General features: G+C 36.3%; 1 protein-coding gene across 11 annotated transcripts in view; it reads left to right on the top strand.

Moving 5' to 3' along the window:
- Nucleotides 1–20,028, top strand: part of CDC42BPA (CDC42 binding protein kinase alpha) — a 324,273-nt gene that overhangs the window by 131,089 nt on the left and 173,156 nt on the right. For all 11 annotated transcript variants that reach the window (XM_080824347.1, XM_080824346.1, XM_080824345.1 and 8 more), the window contains exon 6: nt 16,750–16,843. In XM_080824347.1, coding sequence (XP_080680473.1) covers nt 16,750–16,843 — 94 coding nt within the window. The remainder of the gene's footprint in view (nt 1–16,749; nt 16,844–20,028) is intronic.

Genomic DNA, 20,028 nt, shown 5'->3' with positions numbered 1-20,028 from the left:
GTTTTCTGGAAAGACTGTATTTCAACAGATGCTTTACTGAGGAAATATTCATTGAGTCTGCTTTTATAAATAGCACTGTGCTAAATTACATAAAATTTTAAGTAAGTATAACATATAATCCTGACTTGTAAGAAGCTTCCAGCCTGTTCGGGGACAGAAAACACAAGACATAAGTAAAAACTAAAGTAGTAGACTTTAAATAATCATTTAGGGCGGAAGTATGAGAGATGGAGTGAGCCCGGATTGTGAACTGCCAGTTGAATTATTTAAGCAAATTACAGTGAACTCAAAGAAATGAGTAATAAGCTTAATTCTAATGGTGATTTCCAGTGGTTGCTTAACTTTTAACTGTGTTACAGATTTTACCTATATTATTCTAACAATAGTGCTGTGATTTGGGTGTCATCTAAAATGGATGTGGCTCCGTTTTGTGAACGAGAAACCCAGCTTCAGAGACATGAGTCCATAGTTAGCATAAGCTAGGTTAAAATCTGAGTCAGACTGATGCCAGAATTTATGCTCTTGACATAACATTTTATTGCTCATAAAAGAATGCTTTCATGGTGGGACTTTGCGGATGAGGAGGCTTTTTGTAGGCAGAGCGGAAGGCATTCTAGTGACCAGGGATGGTGGGAGAGAAGGTTGTAGGCATGCAGAAGGTGGGTTGGAGGAGGGTTGGTAGGTGGTTTGGCTGGAGAAGAGAGCTCATGTTGAGTTGAGGAAGAGCAATTTTGGTCCCTCTTGTGGAAATACTTGAGTACTGTGCTGTAGAGTTGATATCTTGGTAGCCATCAAGCTACAGGTAACTTAAGGAGTGAAGTGTTTTGTTCAAACATTGTGTTAAGTTAGCTGGTTTTACAGTAAACTGCACATCAAAGTTTTCAAAGTTTGCCAAATTTCAGAATGTTTTATAATTTTGAACTTCAAGTATATGGAATTAGAGAATACAAAAAGGGAATAGTGGAGAGCGGATGTGTTCAGGGAAGGAAATAGGTTTTCCCTTTGTGTTCTTTTAAAACGAATTTATTTCCAGACTTCCAAAATATATTATTTATTTTCTAATAGGGCAGACATTTTCAGACGAAAATTTTGTCTTTGCTTCTGCATGGTTTTGTGAGAGAGAAATGAGCAGTGGAAAGTAGCAAGTGATAGGAGCCGTCAGTCCCACGTGCTCGGCTCCCGGTTGCTCACCACTTTGTCATATTTTACTCAAGAACATTTGCAACTACTTTTGAGATTTCCAGAAATACACTTAAAAAGAACCAAAACAATGTAAAGCAGTACTTTACCTGTTTTCAAAGCAGATGTTAGTTAATATAAGATGAAAGAGGTATGAATGGGGACATGGAAATGGGAATTAAAGAGATTGACTCTGGCTAGCTGTAAAATTGATGTACAGACTGATAATAAAGTAAATAAAGTAAAGTAAAAATCTTTTCAAATAACACTGGGTAGTGAAGAAAGCGTTAATGGAGGTGCCAGGAGACTTATTTACTGTGCTCGCTCCTCCACAAGCTTCTGAAATTTAGATTCCAAATGATTTGTCCTCGAGATTACAGCAACTTGGAACTTTTTCTAAAAAACAGTGGTCTTCCTGTAAAGATTAAAGGATGCTGCTTATTAAAGTGTTAAAGACTAGTTGCTGGCACATAGACCATTTCCATGTCATTGTATTTTTTAAAAAAATATTTTATTTATTTGTGAGAGAGAGCACCCACGAGAGCATGCACAAGCAGGGGAAGCAGCAGGCAGAGGGAGAGGCAGGCTTCCTGCTGAGCAAGGAAACCGTCCTGGGATCTTGACCTGAGCTGAAGGCAGGTGCTTAACTGACTGAGCCACCCAGGTGTCCCTCCTTGTCATTGTGCTGAGACGTGGAGAATGGTGCTGTAGAGAGGAGTACTTACAGGGCTCTTACTGTGAGAACTACCTCTGTAGCTTCTCCCATTTCACAGGAGGCCAGGAAAGGATGCAGTGGGGTTGAGGAGGGAAAAAAGATGGTACCCGTAGAGCACTTGCTGGTAGAGCGCCTAATGGATATGAAACCTTTCCAGATTAAAGATGTCTGTTCTCCCTAAATTGATCTGCAGGTTTGATGCCATCCCTTTCAAAATCCCAGCAAGGGTTTCTTTGTTTTGTTTTGTTTTTTCCTTCAATCCAGGTGAAAGTCTTCTTTTTGGGCTAACCTCCCTTAACAACTCTAGCTCCTGCTTCTCTGTGTGCAGCTGCATTCAGGCCTCAGCCTACTGGCTTGGCCTTAAACAGCTCTACTTAGCGACACATTAATAACATCTTATTTTCAATGTTTTTGTCAGCTCATACAGGTTTTTCATTTAGAGGATTTATTTATTTATTTATTTATTTTAATATAAAAACAAGCTTACTCCAAAATTTATGTGGAAATACATAACCGGAGTAGCTAAAATGGTTTTTGAAAAAGGAGAATAAAGTAGAAGAAAACATTGGAGAGCATCTTCTGGACTTAGGGTTTAGTCCTCCTCCTTAGTGAGGAGTTCTTAGATAGGACATTAAAAATTAATGAAGTGAACTTTACCAAAATGAGAAACATGTGCACTTCATAAGGAACAGGTAGGAAGCCAAAAGGCAAGCTACAGAATGGGAGAAAATATTTGCAAACCATACGTATGACGAAGACCCTGTATCTGGAATATATAAAGAACTCTCGACATGATCAAAAAACTTCAACTAATCCAGTTATAGGATGGACAAAAGACACGAAGAGACATTTTGCCCAAGAGGAGATACAGATAACAACTAAACACATAAAAAGCTGTTCAATATCATTAGGCGTTAGAAAAATGCAAACTAAAACTACAATGAGATATCAATGAGAAGATGTTAGCACTGCTAAAATAACAAATAGTGATAATACTAAGTGCCAGTCGGGATGTGGAGAAAGTAGATCTCTCACTCATTGCTGGTAGGTATGTAAAGTGATTTGGCTACTCAGGAACAGTTTGACAGTTTTAAAAAAAAGTAACATGCACTTACCACGGGACTCAGTGATTACATTTGTAGACATTTATCCCAGAAAAATTAAAACCTATATTCACAGAAAAACCCGTACCTGAGTGTTCGTAGCAGCTTTCTTTGTAATAGCAAAATGTGAGAAGCAGCCCGCAAGTCCTTGAGTGGGCGGCGGGTTGCACACCTCTGCTGTATCTGCCGTGTGCGTACAAGGGAGTGCTCCTGGCAGGAGGAGGGGCAAATGGTACTAATGACACACAGCAGCCTGGGTGGACCTGAAGGGTGTTACGCCGAGTGACAAGAATTAAATCTCAAAGCATATGTACTATATGATTCCACTTACCTAACTTCTTGGAATACCAGAACTGCAGAGTTAGAAAACAGATGAACAGTGCCCAGAGGACAAGGTCAGGGACAGGATGGGGAGTGAGGTAGCATGTGGGAGTTCTTTGTGGTGATGAAACAGTTGTGTATCTTGAATGTGGTGGTGGTTTTATGAATCAACACACAGGATAAGATTGCATGGGACTATACACATGTGCACGTGCGGATTAAAAAAGGATACAGACTGAGAAGGCCTATAACCCACCCTTAATGTCTCTGTGTTAGTTTCCTGGTTTTGCCATCGTGCTGTGGCTGTAACGTGTGTTGTTACCAGTGGAGAAGCTGGGGAGAACGGTGGACTCAGTGTACCATTTATGCAGTTTCCTTCGGGTCTGTAATCATATCAAAATGAAAAGGTTTTAAGAAAAAAAATAGCTCTATTACTTCCTTTTCTAAAGTCTGAAAACCAAGCCCAAGAAAGTCTCCATCATGTCATACCTACAGTTTGTGTAAATTTGGGTGAATTCATAGATTGCTAAATTTGCTTCAGCTCCTGGCCTTCCAGGAAGTGATTTTTCTTACCATCCTAAGGCTGGAACCTGTAATCCATGTACTTGGGTGTCATTGGCAGATAGATGACGCGCAAATCACAAGGTAAGCTGAGGCCACTTAGTGAAACAGTCAGTACTGAAGAGGGTCTAGGACTGAGCCCTGAGGAACTTCAGTATTTTGAGATTGGGTAGGGTAGGAGTGGCCAATAAAGCATACTAAGAAGGAACATCAGGAGGAAATACTAAGTGTGGATAAGGTGTCTTATGGAAAATCAAAGTAAATCATCTTTCCCTTTATGTTTAGTTACATTAATGTCTTAGCTGATGCATTTCAAACACGTATCTTTTTTTGTGGATACTCTTGTCCTGGGTATTGGAAGTGGGAGTGAGATCTGCTATTTAGTAAGTAATATGGTTTTATGTGAGTAGTATGTTCTTTACATTCAGTTAACTGTCTTTTGAAAAAAAGACTAATTTTAAGAAAATAACTTCTGCTTCACAGGTGTGCCCAAGTTGGACAAAAATTTTTAATTTGGTAAATTCATTCACAAGTCTTGTTCAAACAGTCCTGTTTTTCCAGTATCCTACCTACTTTCTTGGGTGGGAATGAAGTATGCTTACCTGTAATAATAGAAAGCAGTTGAATGACAATAAAAACAGGTTTTTAAAAAAAGCAAAATATAATTTTTAATATACCAAAGCACTGTAAAATATAGAGTAAGAGAATAAAGAGGAGGTGAACAAGTGAATCAGGAGGACCTCTTGGAAAAAGCCAGTCTGTAGTGGGAAGTAGATAGTTCAACAAATGGAAGTAGCTTGGCTGAGGAAGGAGGACCAAAGTAAACAAGATATGCAAAGAATGACCGTTAAGATTCAGAAGTAAAATTTTATCATTATTTTAATGTTAAAGGTATCACTTGAATACTTAGAAAAATACAATATAAAAACATTGTTATAAGAGCATATCCATTTTTTTTAATGCTTTTAATAGAATGGCTGTTTTTGGTAGTCATTAAATACTTTATTTTTGATCTGTCACCTCAGATTTGAGACTTGCCATAGACGCACTTTGATTTTCAGCTAAAAGTCTGAATACCAACATTTCCATTTTTGATTTCCTCAATAAGAACTTTGCATTTTAAGAGTGTGTCTTTCTTTTCAATCATTTATTTGCTTAAATGCAAAATTTATGTAAGAGATTATTTCTAACAACTAAACAGTATCATGTGGCATATGTCTGACTCCGGTTGATTAAAGTACAAGCCAAATGTTGGGTTATAGTAAAGCAAGCTCTAATTATAGGTTGAGAAAAAAACCCCAACTTATTTCTAAATATGTTAATTAAACTCAGCAATAGGCTTGGTGTTCCAATAGTCAGCTGCAACATCAAGTGTGCTAATAATAATGAAAGACACAAAATCCTACTAGAACAACAACAAAAAAATAATAAGCTTGATCTGGTTAGAATGTTATGTTTGATTATCCTGTGATGTAGTTTTAGATGACAAAAATGGAAAGATGAGAATATTTGTGGTGTTTTTAAAGAATATATAAATAATCAGAATGTTGATTCTGATACCAAAATGTTACCAGCTGGTATTGTGTGTTCTTCAGTAGCCAGGATCTTATCTTGATTTCTGTTTCTCATATAGGTTTTAAAATATCACCATTTTAAGAGTGGTGCTCATGATGTCTCCAAACTAGAAGGACCTTATTAGAAACTGCTTTGATAGAGAAGGGAAGGTCATTGATGGTGGGCAGATTGTTTTGTCACAGAGATCAGTGATAATATAAAGTATATAATGCTTTAAACTTGTTGATTAGTAAGAATTAGATATGCATATATAATCTGGGGAGAGAAGTTCCTTTATTTTAGATCACCTGTCATTTTACAGTTCTTAGTGGAAATAGGTGTCCATACAGTTAGGTAATGGTAGAATATGAAACTGGTTTTTAAAAATGGAGGATTCTCTTGGGACGCCTGGGTGGCTCAGTTGGTTGGACAGCTGCCTTCGGCTCAGGTCATGATCCCAGCGTCCAGGGATCGAGTCCCACATTGGGCTCCTTGCTCGGCGGGGAGCCTGCTTCTCCCTCAGCCTCTGCCTGCCACTCCGTCTGCCTGTGATCCGCGCTCTCTCTCTCTCTCTCTCTGACAAATAAATAAAATCTTAAAAAAACATTAAAAAAAAAAATGGAGGATTCTCTCGGGGCATCTGAGTTGCTCAGTCAGTTAAGTGTCTGACTCTTGGTTTCGGCTCAGATTGTAATCTCAGAGTTGTGAGATCGAGCCCTGAGTGGGGTCTTTGCTGGGCATGGAGTCTGCTTGAGATTCTCTCTCTCTCAAAACAAACAAAAAAAAGAATTGTCTGCCCATTTTAAACCCTTCATTCTTTTAAAAAAAATGATATAAGAATAACAAACTTTTCTTTATTGGCTCTACTCTTAATAGCATTAGATGTTGTCCTTGGTAATTAACATTAATAGTAATCATTGATATGTTACTGGCTCATGACTTATTCCAAACTTTTCACCCAGAGGAGGAAAGCGTGATCTCTACCTTTTTGTACTACTTGCCATTGATATTCAGGGGATCTTTATTAAAAAATGCTATAAGGGGATGCCTGGGTGGCTCACTGGGTTAAGCCGCTGCCTTCGGCTCAGGTCATGATCCTGGGGTCCTGGGATCGAGTCCCTGAGCAAGGAGCCTGCCTCTCTCTGCCTCTGCCTGCCTCTCTACCTGTTTGTGTGCTTTCTCTCTCTCTCTTTCTGACAAATAAATAAATAAATCTTTTTAAAAAAATGCTATAAGATTTCATTATGAATAGTCTTTTTTAACAGCTTTACTGAGATGTAATTCACATACCATACAATCGAGTCAATTAAAATGTACAGTGATTTTTAGTGTATCCACATATATGTTCAATCATCACCTCAATCTGTTGTTTTTTTTTTTTTTTAAGATTTTATTTATTTGACAGAGATCACAAGTAGGCAGAGAGAGAGAGAGAGGAGGAAGAAGGCTCCCTGTTGAGCAGAGAGCCCGATGTGGGACTCGATCCCAGCACCCTGGAATCATGACCTGAGCCAAAGGCAGAGGCTTTAACCCACTGAGCCACCCAGGAGCCCCACACCTTAGTCTGTTTTAAACCATTTTCCTCACCTGTACAGAAACCCTGTACCCTAAAGTTCTCACCTCCCTGTTCCCTTGTTTCCCTAGCCCTAAGGAACCATTAATCTGTCTCTGTAGATTTGTCTATTCTGGACATTTAACATCAGTGGAAAGCTAATGGGTGTCTCTTGATGGACTTCTTTCACTTAGCACATTGTTTTCAAGGTTCAGTCCTGTTGTAGAGTATACTAGAGTGTACATCTCAGTTTAACCAGGTTGACTGTTTGGTAAAACTAAAACGCCAACATTTTCCAGAGATTTTTGACAGAGTCCATAATGTGCCATGGGATCACAATTATACACAGTACAAGCCAAAATTAGTCTATCAGGAAATGATTGAGTCTCAAGAGAAAAAAATGGACTGATAGCTCAAGATGACCCAGGTCAGATGACCTAGGGTTGAATTGGAAGAATTATCAGATAAAACCTTTAAAAAAGTATTTACTTTAAGCATACTTCATGAAATAAAGGAAAACATTTAAAATGAATGAGATGATAGAAAATTTCAGTAGTGAAATAGGAAAAAAACAAAATGAAACCTTCAGAATAGAACAATACAGTATCTCAAATAAAAATTCACTGAATGGCATCTGTATCAGAAAGGAGACTCAGAAAGTCAGTGAAACTGAGTATAGATTAACAGAAATTATTCTTTGCAAACTAGACATGGAAAATTTGTAAGAATGAACAGATAAGTGATAAAAAGATGTAACATATGTAATTGGAGCCCCAGAAAGACAGAACGGGGCAGAAAAAATAATGGCTGAAGATGTCCCAAGTTTGGAGAAACAGGAATTTAGAGAATCAACAGTCACAGCAAATCAAAACAATATAAATTCGACAAAGCACCTCCGAATCAAAGTATGGAATACAAAGGATACGAAAAGTCTTGAGAGCATCTAGAGGAAAATAATGCTTTACACACTGGGGAAAAACAATCTGAGAGAGCTCAGTTTTCTCATCAAGACCGTAGGGACTAAAGGATAATTGAACAAAATGTTTACAGTACTAGAAAGAAGAAAACTATCAACCTAGAATTTTGTATCCAGTGAAAATTTTCTTCAGGGATTAAGTTAGAAAGAGAATATTTTTAGATACATGAAACCCAAAAGAATTTGTTACTCAAGACCTTCCTTACCAGAAATGCTAATTATACATTTCAGAATGAAGGAAATGTTAGCAGAAGGAAATGTGGGGCTTCAAGAAAGAAGAAAGAGCATAATAAATGGTTTTTAAAAATTGTGTGTATGCAACACTTTTTCCTCTTAAATTCTTATTTTTTCAAAGATTAAAAATATCTTTCTGTTTATTTTTAAGTAATCTCTACACCCAGTATGGGGCTTGAACTCACAACCCTTAGATGAAGAGTTTCATGCTTCACCAACTGAACCAGCCAGGTCACCCCTCTCTGGAGTTCTTTAAAGCATTTGACTGTTTAAAGAAATTTGTTTTGGTAGATACTCAGTGAACAAATTTATAATATGTATGACAACTGTAACATAATGGATAGAGATAGAGCATAAGCAAATTCAAGTATAATTATAGACCTTTAAACATTTTTTTTTTTTGAAAAAAGGAAAAAATCCTATGGAGACAAAAAGAATAAGTGACTAACATAACATTTTTTTTTAAAAAGTGACTTACAGGGGCAAGAAAATGAATTTATCATCAGACAATTCAACAACAAAGGTTTATGACTGAAAAACAATGCGTTAAATATTTATGATGTCCCAGAAAAGAGAACACAAACATAATCACCTTTCAGGTATAAAGAACACTCACAAATGTCGTCAACTTGCAGGAGCCTGGGGAATGTTGATCCCATGAATTCTTCCTGAAGAATCTAGTAATCCGCTAGAGAATGAGCTACTGATAACCAAAATGACAGAGAGACATCAGCTTAAGGACTGGAGTTGCTCATTAAGTAGCTATAGAACTGAAACAGAAAAGTTAAGAGGGAGCAGGAACAGCATTTACAGCTGTTTGCTCTCGGAGTGGACATAGGCTGCAACCATAAAAGGTGGTGACAATTGGGAGAATTTATACACATTTTTTTCGAAGTGTTTTCAGTCATCAAATTTATGGTGCTGGCATAAATAATGTTATTTTGAGATTGTTGTGTGTGAATGTGAAATAAAGCAAATACGTGATTATGGGGTACTTCAATTCACTTCTCTTATCCCCTGTGTCCTTAAGAATCAAGCCTGTTGGTGCAGAAGGAAGGAGACACTGATGTTAGATCAAAGAGGACAAGTATAAACTCTGTAGTTCTGAATTTGAATTGGAAGTATCAGAATGAGCTACTGAAGTTTCCATAATTTGCAAGGACTCCTAGAATTTCCTGAAAGCTTCTCTGCAGTTTATGATGTGGAGAGGGTACAGATTAAACTTAGCCAAGAGAAGAAGTGCATAGGGCAGAGTTTAGGAGAGCGCTGGTATCATATAAGACTGATGAATCACTGACCTTTACCTCTGAAACTAATAATACATTATATGTTAATTAATTGGATTTAAATAAAAAAAAAAGGAAACTTTTACTTCTGGCGCCTGCAGGTGCAGCCTGGTCCTGGGACCCTACATCAGATAGGGAGGGCAAGGTGAGGAGAGAATTATATCGTCATACCAGCATCCTCCCTTACCTCCTCTTTCCCCAGGAAAGTTGAACGTACAAATTCGTACATGTTATATTGAGCTAGGCCTGACTCAGGGATCTTTTTTATCACTGTTACTGCGTTTTGTTTTGTTTTTGCCTTGAAATTTACTTTGCATGGTATACCAGGCTTTTAGTAATGGTAGCCATATCCCTCTGATTTTCTGTGATCTTATTTTTATTCTTTTCATTTTGAGCATCTCTTGTGTGTGCAGCAATTAGTTGTGTTTTTACTTGCTGATCTAAAAAAAACATCTCACTTAAAACACTGCATGGATTAGGGTGCCCGGGTGGCTCAGTTGGTTAAGTGACTGCCTTTGGCTCAGGTCATGATCCCAGAGTCCTGGGATCGAGTTCCTCATCGGGCTCCCAGCTCCATGGGGGTCTGCTTCTCCCTCTGACCTTCTACTCTCTCATGCTCTCTCTCTCAAATAAATAAATAAATAAAATCTTTTTTTAAAAAAGCACTGCACGGAAAATAGAAAGTACTAAATAAGCCTTAGGTGTTATTTTTATCAGGATAATATCAGAGATCTAAAGAAGTCCTACTAGGAATAGAACTGTAAGTACATTGTAGATTTAAAAAATAGTAACAATACTGTGAGTAACTATACTCCAGTAAAATTTGAAAATGTGGATGAAATGTGCATTAGAAAACCATAAGCCACTACAGTGTACTCATGAAGAAATAGAAATCATATGAATAACCCTAAGAACATTTAAAGAAATCAAGTACTGGGACATTTTCCTTCCACAAGACTTCAATCTCTTATATCTTTAGGCATTTTGTACCTTTCCCCCTTTATTTTTAACATTGAAATACATATGATAAAATTCACACATGGCAAATGCGCTGAGTTTTGACAACGTATACACCGGTGTGGCCATCATCGCAGTCAAGATGTTTTTTATCACCCTGAAAATTGCCTTGTGCTCTTTCCCAGTTAAGGTCTGTTTCTCCAGCCATGAGTTGTTCTTGTTTCTGTCCCCGTAACTTAGTTTTTTACCTGTTCAGGAACGTCTTATAAGCAGAATTCTACATCGTGTATTCTTTTCTGTCTGATGTGTTTTTATCAACATATAGATTTTTGAGTTTCATTCAGTTTGATGTATATGACAGTAGATGTTTCTTTACTGGTTGGTAGTCTTCTGTTGGATAAATATATGATAACTTGTCCACCTCCCTGTTGGTGGCCATTTGAGTTTTTTTTTCCCCCCCAGTTTTGAGCTGTTACAGACAGTAATCCTGCTACGAATGTTGTTTTATGGATAAAGTTTTCTTTTACTCTTAAGAAAGCAGTAATTGAATCCTGTATAAATTATTTCAGAAAATTTGAGCATTTTTGAAAAGCCACTTACCTCACTTTATGAAGTTAGTAAAACCTTGATAACAAAACGGGAAGGATAGTACAAGAAGAGAGTGTTTATAGAACAATATTACTTATGAATATAAAAGCAAAAATCCTAAAGAGAAAAACTGAATCAAATTCAGCATATAGATGTTATATTTGTCAACACTAATAAGACAGACTTATTGTTCAATTTAATTTCTCTAAGATTGGATGCTTTTTAAAATAATGGCTTCTAAAATTGTAGTTGCGTGTTCTGTCCTTTAGGAGCACATGATATAGTGGCGCATCTTTATAATCAATGGAATTTTACACTCCGTCATGCATGGTACATTTAAAAAAATGGTCATGTGGGTTTCATCCCAGGATGCAAGGGAGTTTTAACACGAGAGCATCTATTAGTGTAATAAACTATGTTAATAAATTGAAGGATGAAAACCATAAAATCTCAGTACTAAAAGTAATAAAATTGAATATCTTTTAGCAAATTAGGAGTTGAAGATAATTCTTGTAACCTGATACTGAATTTCTACTGAAAATCTAAACCAAGGATCATACTTAATGGTGAAACATTAGAAACATTCCCACTAAAATTGAAAGCAGAATGAGAATGCTTCTTTGAAGAAAATCCCATTCACAATAGCAACAAAACTGTAAGTTACCAAAAACTATAGGTAATAAAACAGATACATAGTTAATAAAAGATAAGTAATAGCTATGTGGATAATAAAAGTTCTCTGCAGAAAACTTTCAGTATTATTGAAAGATATACAAGAATACTCATAAGTGAGATACACTGTATACACGGATGGGAAGAGTCTTCTTATAAAGACATCAGTTCTTTTAGATTAATATATAAAATCATTGTGATTCCCATCAAAGTCTCAGTGTGTTCTATAGAACATACTCAGTTGATCCTAGCTTTCATCTGGAAGAGCCATGACATTTTAAAATCCTGGTCCGCAGGAGTAGAGCGGTCATTACAGAGCTTTCATAATTAAGATAGTGTAGTATTTGTCCAGGTATAGGCGTATACATAGGATGATCATGTATCTCAGTTTATGCTTATTGTTCTGGTGAATACTAATAGTCTTCCTTTTCCCCTGGAGACTGTTAAGGGAAACTGCTTTAGGAAGTTCTGAAACAGACCCACTTGGTTTGCAACCTAAATGGTGGGAGAAATCAGTGGTCAAAGGATGTTGTTTAATCAGTGCTGTTGGGACAGAAAGAAATGGGATGGGCCTTTATCTCACACTGCATGCAAACTTTTATTCCAGGGAGACTAACGACCTGAAGTGAAAAGTAAAACTTTGAAACTTATAGGGGAAAATATGGGACAGTATCTGTAGGACCTCTGGGAAAAGGTGAGGGAAATTTCCTGGGACACAAACCACAAATTATGAGAGTAGAATTGTGGTTGCCAGGGGCTGGGGAAATAGAGGTTGGTCAAAGGGTACAAACTTCCAGGTACAAGATGGATAATGTCTTGGGGCACCTGGGTGGCTCAGTCGGTTAAGCTTCTGACTCTTGACATGGGCTCAGGTCATGATCTCAGAGTCATGGGTTCGAGCCCTACATTGGGCTTGTCACTCAAAAGGGAGTCTGCTTGGAAATTATCTTTCCCCCTCTCTCTACCCCACCCATCCCATTAAATAAAAAGAAATGAATAAGGTCTGAGAGGCTATTGTATAATGTGGCTATAGTTGGTAAAACCGTGTTGTATGACTGAACTTTTCTAAGAGAATGGAAATTAAATGTTTTACTGAAAAGCACCACCAAAAACAAAAGAACACATGAGGAGTGTGTTAATTAACTCAACAGTGAGAATCCCTTCATGATGTGTATATCTATTAAATCATCATGTTGTATACTCTAAGTATATGATGATTTTATTTGTCAGTTATATCTCAGTAAAGCTGAAAATAGTGAAAAAGACAAAAACAAATCGTAAATTAGAAGACTACATTGACATTAAATAATTTTTTTACGGATAAGACATAAACAATGTGGGAAAATAAGCCCACATGCTGAGAGAAGAGATTTGTAACACATGTAAACTAAACTTGAGTAAACAGAATTCCTGAATATTAACCAAAACCCAAAAAACAAACAGCACACACACAGTATAAGAAAATGGCAAAAGATATTAACTGGCATTTTACAGAAGAGGAATGTGAGATGACTAGTGATAATGTAAAAAAGATTCTTAACCTTAGTGGTACTCATGATTATGAAGTTGAAGACGCACATGTCTTTCATCATAGCAGTCCCACTTCTAGATATGCAGCCTGGAGAAATGTTCATAGATTGAGCACTAGGTGACGTTGGTAAAAATATTCATTTCAGAATTTTGTGTGATAGCAAAATGATCCACAATCTAAAATTGTTGAAAACTAAATTCTATAATCAGGAGAACTGATAAATTTGGTCTACGGAAGTATTCCATATAGCAGGTAAAACTGACAGACTAGAACAATGTATGTCAACGTGGGTAACATGTTCTAGCCACAGTATTAGAATAAAACCATATTTCCAAGGCTATACACCGTTTTTGGTATCAGTTATAAAGTTCAAAGACATTCAGAAAGATTCATAGTCTTATGGTTGTATACATGTACTAATAATACAAAATATCTATGGATATAGTAAATGCCAGGGTTGTGGTTGCTAACCTGTGGGGAGTGGGTGAAGGTGATAATATGAAAGCGTAAAGGGATACTTAAGGAGCATCAGTACTATCCTGTTAATTATTTTTCATTTCATTATTGTTATAAATATAACTTGTCTACTTAATAGTTTCTATTTGTCTACTTTAATAGTTTCTATTTTTAAAAGACCCTGAAATATCATTGATGGTTATGAATCCTTTCACTGTTTTCCTTTTCTGTAATTCCTTTGGTCCTCTTTAAAATCTGAGAAATATGCCAGGAGCAGTATGTGTAGTGACTATACAGCTTAATATTTTTTAAAATGATAAATAAAACACATTCTTCATACTCCTCTAAAAATGGCTTAGGTAATTTCTAAGGTTCCTTCTAGCACTAAAGTATCCTTCTTTGATATTTCCAAACAACAGAAAAATCTTTTTTTAATACACCATTCTGACCATGGGATAAATTCAAACATTGAGGATAATGAAGCCAATTTCCTATTAAAGTTGTTTTCAGTCCATCTATCTGCTAGTCTCTGTTCTCAGTCATCTATCATCTTCAAGAGGTGTCACCAAACTTTTTCTGTAAAGGCCCAATAGGAAATATTTTAGGCTTTGAAGCCCACACTGTCTGTAGTCAGAACTACTCAGCTCTGCTGTTGTAGTGGGAAAGCCTGCCATACATAATACTTTTATAAGTGAATGGATGTGACTTTATTTATAATAAAATTTTATTTGCAAAAATGGGCAGTGGGCTGGATTTGGCCTCTAGGTCAGTATTTGCCAACTCATGATGTTCAACACACAAATTACTTCCATAGTATTATCCTTTTATTACAGATGGGAGGCATAGAGACCTTAAGTGGTATCATTCAGGTTAAATTAAAGGACCCTTATGTAAGGAGACATACCTACAGAAATTCTGCCAAGGTCAATCTCAAAGAGATTACTGCCTCTCTTTTCTTTTAGTTTTATGATTTCAGGTCTCACATTTAGGTCTTTCATCCATTTTCAGTTTATTTTTGTGTGTGGTGTAAGAAAGTGATCCAGTTTCATTCTTTTGCATGTAGCTATCCAGTTTTTGCAAGGCCATTTATTGAAAAGACTGTCTTTTCTCCACTGTATATTCTTGCCTCCTTTGTCATAGATTAGTTGGCCATATAAGCTTGGGCTTATTTCTGGGCTCCCTATTCTGTTCCACTGAGCTGTTTTTGTGCCAGTACCATACTGTTTGGATTACTATAACTTTGTAGTGTATCTGGAAATCTAGGATTGTGATATCTCCAGCTTTGTTCTAAGTATGTCTCCTCAAGCAAGGGAAACAAAAGCAAGAATAGACTGTTGGGACTGCATCAAAACAAAGAGCTTTTGCACAGTGAAGGAAACCATCAACAAGATGAAAGATAACCTGTTAAATGGGAGAAGATACTTGTAAATGATATATCCAGTATGGGGTTAATATCTAAAATATACGAAGAAGTCAAACAACATAATAACAAAAAACCAAGCAGTCCCCCCCCAAAAAAAAAAAACAAAAACCCACAGGATTTTTTTTTTTTTTCCAAAAGAGTACTTAAAAAATGGCCAAGAAGTACCTGAAAAGATGCTCAACATCAGTCATCATCAGGAAAACACAAATCAAAACCACAATGAGATGTTATATCATACCTGTCAGGATGGCTAGGATCAAAAAAGATAAGAAATAACACGTGTTGGTAGAGTGTGGAGAAAAAGGAACCCTTGTGCACTGTTGATGGGATTATAAATTGGTGTAGCTGCTATGGAAAATATCATGGAGGTTCCTCAAAAATATTAAAAATGGAGATACCGTATGATCCAGTAATTCCATTCCTGGGTATTTACCCAAAGACACAAAAACACTAATTTAAGAAGATATGTGCACCCTTATGTTTATTGCAGCATTATTTGCAGTAGCCAAGATATGGTAGCAGCCAAAATATCCACGGATAGATGGATAGACAAAGAAGATAGTGTGTGTGTGTGTGTGTGTGTGTGTGTGTGTGTGTGTGTGTGTACATACATACATACATATATATGTGGAATATATATAGTGGAATATTAACCATAAAAATAATGTTTTTGCCATTTGTGACAAAATGGATGTACCTGGAGAGTATGCTAAATGAAGTAAGTCAAAAAAAGAAAAATACCATGTGATTTCATTTATATGTAGGTCTAAAAAACAAAACTAATGAACAAAGAAAGAAAGAAACAAAAAAGTAGACTCTTAAATTCAGAGAACAGACTGAAGGTTGTCAGAGGGGAGGTGGTTCAGTTCGGGTGATGGATGAAATAGATAAATGGGATTAAGAGGTACAGACTTCAAGTTATAAGATAAATAAAGAGTTGAGGGGAAAAAAGGTGACCCTAACCACATGGTAATAGAATTGTTTTTGTATATATGATGTTCATAGATGATTTTTTTTCTTCCTCTACATGTAGAATATATCAAGAGGGTCTGATCTCTTAGTTTTTCGGAATTCATCTTTAGATGGTGATTAGAAAACCTGTTGCTGGGTCTTTATAGTAATCATTTTATGTATTTTTGCCAAGATTTGCAATCCTTTTCCTTATTCAGATGTAGAAACAAATACAAAACCTGGTGTGATTTAATTTGTTGTTAATTACATTTGGATATCTTATAAGCTTTTGATTTAACAGCTATAAATAGCTTTATATAACATAAATTACTACTAAGCAGTTGTGTCAGTTGTATTTCAAATAAGTTTTATGAAGAAATTTCTTTGCAATTACTTTGACCTGAAGTAATTGAAAATTTATTTATTTACATTTACATTCCATGTCTAGAAAGTATATTTTCCCTCTCCAATTTCATGGGCTAGAGGATAATACATTTTGTGTATGTCAAGTAATTACTTCTCTGTATACAGAAAGTAGGCCAGGATTTGAGCCCATAAAGTAGTCAAGTAGGTATTCTTAGAGTATTAGTTTTAAAAGAAGTTGAAGTTTTCAGACAAATTTATATCTTATCAAGTAAATGTTTATGTTTATTTTTCTCAACTAAAAATTGAATGTGTCTGTCTTTTCAGGGACATCAAACCTGACAATATATTGATGGATATGAACGGACATATTCGATTAGCAGATTTTGGTTCTTGTCTGAAGCTGATGGAAGATGGAACGGTAAATAAAGATAAATCTCAAGTTATTTTATCCACAGATATCTCCCTTGCTACTTTTCCTATTTTAGAAACTATCTATTTATATTTTCTAAGTATCCATCCATCCATTTGTTTTTCTGTGCTCCACCTTTTCCCACAATGGCATTAGGGATACTTACTTATAATAAGGTTTGTATACAAAGTCCAATGCCATTTTTAACTGCTTATATTAATGATGTTAAGATTGATACAGTGTGTCTTTTATGAGAACCTTATTTGTTTTTTTCTTTAGCTGAACTGTTTATTAACTGTACTTGAGCTATTTTCACTGTTTTAGAGAGGTGAATAAAACAAGTCCCACATGGAAGAAGAAAATGTGACTCCTTCTTCACCTTTATTTTTTTTAATCTTCTTTCCCAGTTGTCTAGTTTTTTTGAGGGACAATATTCAACAAATGAATGCTTTCATCAGAACATTTCAATGTGAATTTAGTTTCACATTCCCATTTGGTTTACTTCTACTAACCCTTGGTCCCTCATATAAACTTAAAGGATTATATTCCCCAATTTTATTCCTTGTTTTGTTTGTTTTTACTTCAGTTTCCTGGCTGTATAGCAGAGATCCAAGTATATGTAATTTCACTTGGCAGAAATTATTTTGGAAAGCAGTTTAGTATCATATATTCCAAAGGCTATGAAAATGTATATTGTTTTGGACCAGTAATTGGACTTCTGAAAAAGTATCCTAAGGAGATAAACTTTTAAAAAAAATAGGTTTTATGACTTCTGCTTCTGGCCATGGTGAAAGGAGTAACTGGTACCAAATTGTCCTCTCACTATAAAAAACTGTAAAATTGTACATAATATTAGGGACATCTGTTTTCAGGCAGTGGACAACAGGCAGTATAAGACTGTTAACATTGAGGGAAATGAATTCATGAGATGTACCTTACCATTTCCCAGTATGGGGACAGTTTGCTGGCTTTTGATGCAGAAACCTAGAGTTAGAGGTGAGGGTAGCAGTTCTCCAGAGCTGAGGAGGAAGACATCAGAGATGAGTTAGTCTGCAGTGTTTAACACTGGAGAGGAGGGAGTTTTTCAGAAAGAGGGCCTAAAGTATGCCTATGGGGCTATCTCCTGCAGGTTGGGCTGTACAAAAGCAGTATAAGACAGCAGATGTACCAAGTAATAGATGCTGTGTATCTGAAAATTGTACAGGTTTCTGGAAATTAAGTGGTGCTGGAGAAGAGATAGTACATGGGTACACTGGAATTTTGGCCCCGGGGAGCTATTTAACACCTTTATACCATGTAAGACTTACTCTAAACCTGTATAACAGTCTAAATCCAAGTCCTGATAAAATTCATTGAGTTTGAAAGTGGTCCTCTAAGTCAAGGGGATTGAGATGAATTTTAGAATTTCTACAAATCTGGCCCCAAAGAGTGTAATTGTAAGCTAACCCTTGTTTAAGGAGATCAGGTGGTATTTTTTTTTATCTGCTTCAATAATATTTAACATCTTCAGTGGAAGATAACACAGTCCATACTCTCTATAATAACGTTTTCTGTCAATGACCAACATTCAATCAGAAATCACCAGACCAAACAACAATGGGGATAGGATAGGGATTCTGTTACAGACTTAAAAAATAAAAGTTGTCAGTAGAAAATTTGATAGCACAGATATTGGACTTAGAGACATAATAAAGCTATCATAAATATGTTTTTTAAATAAATATGTCTAAAGAATCAAGATGTAGTCTTAACGATGGCTCAGATAAGGAATCTCAGCAAGAAAAGAAATCAAATGGATATTTTTAGAACTTAAAGTGTAGTAATAGAAATAAAAACTCACAGGAGGAGATTAATGGCAGATTAGAGATGAGAGAAGAAAGTGCCAGTGAGTTTGAAGACCAGTCAATAGTGATGATCCAGTCTGAAGAACAGAGAGGAAAAGATTGAAACAAAATAAATTCAGGCTCCGGGGTCCACATGATTGGAATACCAGAAAGAGAAAAGAGTGAAACAGGAACAGAAAGAATTTGAAGCGTTGATGGCTCAGACTTACCAAATGTGGTGAAAAACACGAATCTAAGAATCTTAGTGTACCTCAGGGTTAAAAGGAACCACACCTATCCACAATTAAACTCCTGAAAATTAAAGGTAAGAGGAAAAAAATGGAAAGCAGCCAGAATTAAAAACATGTTACATACTTTGGGAAAATGGTAAGAATAACCATAGGTGTCTCATCAGAAATAATATCTTTAAAGTGCTGAAAGAGAAAAAAATCTATAGACCAAGAATTCTCTGCCAAGCAAAAGTATTCGTCAAAAATGAAGGTGAATAAAAGACATTTTCAGTTAAATGAAAGAGATTACTCTCCAGCAGGCCTGGATGCTTAAGAATGTCCTTTAGTCCAAAGGAAATGATACCATTTGGATACTTAGATCAATAGGATAAAGAATATCAGATATGATAAATAAGATCTGTAGGATAAAGGAAAAAAAGGCTCATCTTTCCTTCAAAATTTACATAAAAGCCATCTGATGAGTGTGAAAAGCAAAAATAACCACACTGTCCTGTGGGGTTATGGTATTTGTAGAAGTAAAGATATGAGGGCAGTAACCATGTGAATGTGTTCGTGGAACTGCACCTCCATAACCTCTGTGTCTCTGTGAAGCAGGAAGTGGGCAGCTGATCGTGGCAGGTATGAAGCAAGAAGGGAGGGCTTGCTGAGTTGAGAAGGCACAGATTCAAATCGGGGAGGCTGTGGCCTCAGGAGGTTTTGAATCAGAATTCTGGAGAGCAGAGTGCTACAGTGAAGAAGAATTCCAGGAGAAGAGCTAGCGTTTCCCTAAGTCCTGCAGGTCATACGCCCCTTAGACTCAAAGCTGGGGCTCTTTTCCTGGAGTCTGATAGGTGGCCTTCCAAATCCCTGTGCATTCCAGAATGTGGTGAGGACTGTTTCTGTCTGTGTGAGTTACCCCTGATCAAGTTTATTCCTTGAAATCCTGGTGTGTCTTCCTGCTCATTCATTCTTTGCTGCTGATCTCAAAATAATTCTCCTGGACATATAGCATGTTTATCCTCCATTTAGAAAATTATAATGAACAAGCTTTTTACTTGTTTTATTTCCGTTTTATTTTTATTTTTTTTTAATCAAAGTGATCTATATGTATTTTAAGGAGGCTTGTTATAAAAACTGCGTT

The sequence above is a fragment of the Martes martes genome, assembly GCF_963455335.1.
Source record: "Martes martes genome assembly, chromosome: 15".
NCBI lineage: Eukaryota > Metazoa > Chordata > Mammalia > Carnivora > Mustelidae > Martes > Martes martes.
This window is presented reverse-complemented; position numbering and strand designations above follow the sequence as displayed.